The sequence below is a fragment of the Octopus bimaculoides genome, chromosome 11 (genome assembly GCF_001194135.2).
Source record: "Octopus bimaculoides isolate UCB-OBI-ISO-001 chromosome 11, ASM119413v2, whole genome shotgun sequence".
In the NCBI taxonomy this organism is placed as follows: domain Eukaryota; kingdom Metazoa; phylum Mollusca; class Cephalopoda; order Octopoda; family Octopodidae; genus Octopus; species Octopus bimaculoides.
Genome location: NC_068991.1, coordinates 64,902,521 through 64,908,899, shown reverse-complemented (window position 1 = coordinate 64,908,899; position 6,379 = coordinate 64,902,521). Strand labels below are relative to the sequence as shown.

The 6,379-nt window shown below is 34.8% G+C and overlaps 1 protein-coding gene across 1 annotated transcript in view; it reads right to left on the bottom strand.

Moving 5' to 3' along the window:
• Window positions 1–3,920: 3,920 nt before the first annotated feature.
• The window catches only part of LOC106870256 (cytochrome P450 2B10), a 17,564-nt gene continuing 15,105 nt past the window's right edge, over window positions 3,921–6,379 (bottom strand). The window contains exons 7-9 of the mRNA XM_014916273.2: window positions 5,925–6,021; window positions 5,236–5,442; window positions 3,921–4,367 (exon numbers count right to left, since the gene is read on the bottom strand). Of these exons, the coding sequence (XP_014771759.1) occupies window positions 4,189–4,367; window positions 5,236–5,442; window positions 5,925–6,021 (483 nt within the window). The 3' untranslated portion in view covers window positions 3,921–4,188. The remainder of the gene's footprint in view (window positions 4,368–5,235; window positions 5,443–5,924; window positions 6,022–6,379) is intronic.

The window sequence follows — 6,379 nt, the reverse complement described above, 5'->3', positions numbered from 1 at the left end:
TCGCTTGACAACCGACAACTTAGCGGTTCGGCAAAAGAGACCGATAGGATAAGTACAAGGCTCACAAAGAATAAGTCCTGGGATCCATTTCTCCGACTAAAGGCGGTGCTCCAGCATGGTCGCAGTCATATTATTGAAACAAATAAAAGAATAAACTTTGTTAGATACAATATGCTAAATATACCCTCTTCCACTTTTTCAAATCACGATTAATATACAGTGCAGAAAAATCATATGAATGCATGGTCCTGATTTCTTTGAGTCTTTACAGTTTCTTAAAAAATTCTTTACTCGACCTTATACTCCAAGAAAGGCTCATTCCAGAATTGCTAAAGATTCGTTCGTAGTATCTCATAAAGTACGACCAAACCACATTTAAAGCTTCATTAATCAATGAAGATAGAATTTTCTTGGTAGCACATGTTCTAACACCTGCAATAAACTTATATCTTGAATTTGTTTACTTTGTTCTTCACTGGTCAGTGTTTGCGCCATTTTTAAGATGGTGTTTTTGAGAATGCTTCTCTTCCATACATAACAGTTCAGTTACGCAGTAGACGTTTCCTTCAATGTGTACTTATAATATTGTTAGTTAATTCAGAATCACAACACAGTAGTTTTGTAATTTCAATTGTAAGACAGTTTTTTAAGAATAAGCATACGCTGTTAGACTCGTTGTGTAAATAATGTAGTTACTCCGCAGGTTTTATCTTTCCTTGGATAGAACAAGCGAGATTGTCAGTTACCATCTGACCTCGTGTAAAAGACGTGTTTCGTTATACATTACTTGTATTTATATATGTGACAAATATGCACTTTCATTGTTATTTGTAGTTCAAAATGGCCTCGGAAGTAACAAGTGGAGTTGATCATCTCAATAACGGACACAGCAGCTAGATGAACGTGAAGACACGCCCAAAAGTTAGCTTCAAACGAAAAAATCAGAAAAAAAGATAACGGAAAAATTAACAAGGAAGTCATAGCCTCAAGTTTATACGAAACTACACAATGGAAGTCACATACAAAAACAAAAACGATTCTTGTTAGAAACAAATGAATGGGAGAAAATGTATAAAGAACGACAAAACCAACAAACAACAAAACTCCATCTTTTTCTTAAAATGACCGACTTCATTTAAGTTAAATCAAGGAAAAATAACAGGACTAGGTATGACAAAATAGGCGGCTTCTTTTACTCCCCCAAATTATCCAGGAGACTTTGAGAATGAGTGTCATGAAACTGATTTTCAAACAAAGGTGAGGGTTTCGATAGACATTCAAAAGAAGAGTTAGAAAGAGCCTGGTCAAACGCCTGCAGGATATGTACTCCATGAAGTGGGGTGAATTTTATGAAAGCCTGTATCTGGCATTTAAGAAAGATAATCAGGCTAGGAGACAAGTTGAGCTGGGAAGCGACAGGCCCTTCCCACAACGCATGGATTTCTGTAATATAATGATTACGGTTAGAAATATTGTCACATACGTTGATAACGTTGATACTTGGCTTGTGGCCAAATGTCAAGCGTGGGTGGATTTGAGTGGGTTACGCATAACCTACCTGACTACATATACAGGTCCTGATAACTCCTAGTAACTCAAAGACAATCCCGAACTTTTATCCCATTGAAGTTTCCGAAGATAGGTCCGTCACACTAGTTGTGCATATTAGATGTTCCAGTTGTCACATGTGTGGTAGCAAAGGTATTGTGAAGGCTTTATGCCTGAAAGATTAAGAGCAAAATAAATTGTGGCGCAGAAATATATGTTACAGGTTAAAAGATCAACATCTGAGCACTGATACGACAATCACGGCTATTGTTAATGCTGCTACTAATCTTTCCCTGTTACTACCGGTCGCAGTTTCCAAGCTGGCCAGAGAGGACAGAAACTAATTATCTGATCCTCTACGCAAAGAACACCACAGGAGTGATTAGATGTCCTTCTTGGACACAAACCAGGCCACAATGAACGCCCAGCCGTTCCACCCCATCAGTCTCGCAATGATGGAGGAAGGTGGAGATTGAAGATTGTAGGGAACCATCGAGGCAACAAGGAGAGATAGGGCGAAAACAAAAGGCAAGCGGGAAGCAAATATCGCTCATGAAGAGACTTTCACCACTCGATTGCATAAACTTCACAGTCTTCTGAAAGAAAATAATTTAGTGTCACTTATGAGAAAGGAGAAAACGTATTGAAGAAAGGTTTTGGCTGGTGAGGAAATAGTGAATGAAAATCGTGAAGTTCAAAATAGCAGACGTTTTGTGGAAACCTAAATAAACTGGAGGCGGTAATCGATGTCATGAGGTGGGAACTTCTCAATTCTCTAGAGACTGAGTGCTGTTTATTTATGTTTTGTAGTAAGATTTTAGATTGTTCAAATTTATAGAATGAATTTTATATTCAGACTTAATACTTGTCTCTGTATACCAATCTCTCTATCTCTCTCCAGGAAAAAAGTTCCAAATCTGGAGAGATTACCTGGAATAAACCATAATCTTATCAGGAGCATTACAGGTAGCAATAAAAAAATCATTTTAAGAATTGTGATGTGTTTCAGCCTATATGATCTGTGCTCATTTATAGCTTTGAGAATCCTAAACAATGGCATTACAATACCACAAGTTACACGCTTTGAATTTTACCAGCAGAGGTATAAATAAAGAGATTGCAGGGGATTACAACTTATTTAAACTACAGCTAAATGAGGACATTGTTCATCAAGACGATGTCCAGTACCTTTAATGTTTGCCCTCCAAATTATTGATTGATAAGGTAGAACTTAGTTGTATTGGAAACAAAAGTCCTCAAAATAGAAAGGGCACACCTGTTGATATGCTTAGGAATTCTTTGTAAATTTGCATCCTTTCCTTTGGTGTACACTCTGAGAGTAGCATATTCATTATTGCCTGTGGCATATGATTCTTTGTCTTTAGTGTTCTTGTGTGATTGCAAAACCGTGACTAAACTGAGAAGCAGTATTACTGAGGAACCTGATAGTCTTCTTTTTAACTGGAGTGTGCGGTAAAGACATTTTTCAGCAGGATAGTGAACTATTCTTCTTGATTGAAGAATTGTTTTGTAGTCATGACAATTTTTGGTAGTGCCTGTCATAGCGACCAGTTGCTGATGTGCAGCTCACAACACAGACGCTGGTGTGTTGAGATAATGATGTTGCAAGCTGGAAAGATATCTATTCACCAACTCTCTTAAACACTATGCTTATGGATGCTGGGTACACGATTCAATAATAGCCGGAAGGAAATCTCTCTCTTGTAACATTTTCTTACTCACAGACCTGACAACTGATCTCTAAATTTATAGAATCTGTATTTTCAAACAGTTATAAATTTTGTCCAAAGTGATGGCGATTTAAATCAGCATGGGTTTCATCATGTTTTGTTTATTTGATTATTACTGACAGGGTTCGACAGAGCATACATGAAAATACCACTGCTTTTCCGCTTTATCATTGAGGTTTTACTGTCAAATAAGTGCTGCAGTATTCTCGCCATGATTTACAGAGCATGTTCGCTGTCATTGTACGTTCGCTCCAGACAACCAAGCATCTAAGAAGCTCCGTCCTGTTTTCTAATACCTGGTAATTTTGCAATGCAGTGAATCAATTTGTGCCAAGTCTACTGAAACTTGAAAGCAGATAAAACAATCACAAACCCATGAAGGTCTGTAACTGTATTACCTAAACTAGGAACAAAAATAGTTTTGGTTTATTGTTGACATATTTTGGTAAACAAAATACTTATAAGGAATGTCATTCTCTTTCCTGTAGGATCCTGAAGGCAGCACAGACCAGTCTCATGTTGCTGAAAAATAACAGAATAAACAGCCTTTTGGTGTGCATTTCGACGATTTATATCAAAGTCTAAATTAGGTTAATAAAGAAAATTGTGACTCAAAGAAAATAATATAATACTGGAGTTTTATTGATTAAATTAAACATTGCAACAATCATACGACTTGTCTATTTCTATCCTCTAAATTTTGTGAAGTTTATAGGTAGATATATTATGTAGGTCAATATAATACCACTAATGAACTGACATTTATGTAATTTCGTTAAATACCATTTAAAATATAACAGTATTCTATAGGAATTTGATACCTTTGTATATCAAAGTGATATACCTTCAACTGTATAGTGTACTGTGAAGTGGTACCCTGAAATATATCTCACAGTGGTATTGCACGGACATTATCATTTACTGGAACATAAGTAATTCCTGATTGTTTGCCTTTCATTGTCATTGGTGTTTCGTCAGGACTTTCCAATCGAAATCTTTGTAAGATATTTGAAAAACCCATGAAAGTTTCAATATTGGCTAGTGATACTCCTGCACATATTCTGGGACCTACAAATAAAACAGACGATATAAAGTAAATAGCATAATCACATGTGATAACATATAATAACGTATATATTTTAATAAAATATTATTAACTTGTCTATAATAAAAAATAAATTTAAATATGAAGCTAAATTTATAAGTTCTAAAATTGCAGAAGTATTCGTTGCTGGGCAGTTTAGTTTAATGGTAAAACAGTTGACGCGTAATCACAGAGATGTGAGTTCGATTCTCATGGGTAGACGGTAACATATTTTTCTGCAATATATTGATAATTTATCCTGGTCACGCTATTTTATAGCATTATCACGCGTTTGAGAAATAAATTTATTTATTTCTGTATCTTACGATACATCTCAACGCTTCTAAAAAAAAAAAAATTTCATCGTATTTAAATTTCATTGAATTTAAATATTATAGTTCTGGCTATATTTCAGCATATAAAATATTTCCTAGACAAAAATTTTAAATGAACTTTTATCAATAATTAAGATAACATGAAGAGGTAAAGTGTTGCTAATAGAATGATGATTAAGTTTAGGTGAGCAACAGACCAATCCTTCGTAAGAAAGTATAATGAATTAATAAGAAGCAGTAGACTATTGCTATTTTATTTACCCTGAAGTGACAGCTGCCTAAGAACGATTCGAAGCAGGAGGCTGTAAGCTTACAAATAAAGTGTTAGCTTTTACCTAGCAAATTGACCTCGTGGGATCCTGAAACAGGATGCCTCAATCTCCAAATGACGCATTGCAATTATAAAAAAGAAGACACCATCAATAAAAAGATAATGTTTTGTCTTCTCTCATGGTCGAGACGGTCGCAGCTGGAATAGGCCTGTTCTATAATTAAAATCGATTTTAATTATACTTACCCAAAGAGAAAGGCATATAAGCCTCATTTTTCTTTAACTCATTATTTTCTCCAATCCATCTCTCAGGTCGGAATTCCTCTGGTTTATCCCAATAATTCGGATCATAATGAGCAGCCATTAACATGAATTGAACAATGGTATTTTTTGGAATATCATATCCTCCTAGTGTTGTGTCAACCATAGCGGCATGTGGAACAGTGAGTGGAGCTGTTAAAAGAATTTTTTTCAACGTTAACAATGTTGAGATAAAGGATAATTTGATATAGGCTGTTTTACTATTGTCATAAGAAAGTATTATGTTTGGTGAAGTAACATTGTAGTGCCAGGTTATGAGTTTATGTTGCTGTAAAATTGGGTTTCATATTGGGAAGCTGACCTAATATAATATTGAATTCATGTAACATCGTAATGTAACAATATAGATTTCAGCAGATATGAAATTGTATAAGTAAAACTGCTAATATATTGTAAGTTCTTAATTCTTTCTAATAGACTTCCATTCTTTGACCCTCATTTGACAAAGGATCTAGTAATTTGATATCCATATCATATGCGTGATGATTCATTTTGTTCTCCCCTTTGTGCTGAAATTATTTCGTTATTGGACAAATCTTGTGACAAAAAATACAAAGTATGGCGTGAGGAATAAGTTCTTTTTAGTAATAAAAGTTAGGTCACTGCTTACTTACCAACAGGAGCAACTCTCTGGACTTCAAGTAGAGTCGCTGCAACGTATGTCAGGTGTCGTTTGTCTTTCATAGTGACAGGTCTATTTAGATCAGTGATCTGAAATTAGTATCTATATTCATTAATACTGTATATATATATATTATATATATATATATATATATGTGTGTGTGTGTGTGTGTATGTGTGTGCGCGCGTGCGCACGTGTGTGTAATGTAGTCATTCTTAATACGTTCGCGTATATACGAACATGATTATGCTAATCGCGTTCTGTAAAATGTGTTTATTATGGTAGTTTTGACTTTAAGAATCCCTCCTAGCGTGAGGCATCTATGTATAGTAATGCTCTTAATATAAATAAATATATTTATAGGGAATAATTAATAAATTTTTCCCAATTGAGGTTTTTTCACGCTAACTACTTGATAAATTCTTATAAAGATTTTATCCTATATAT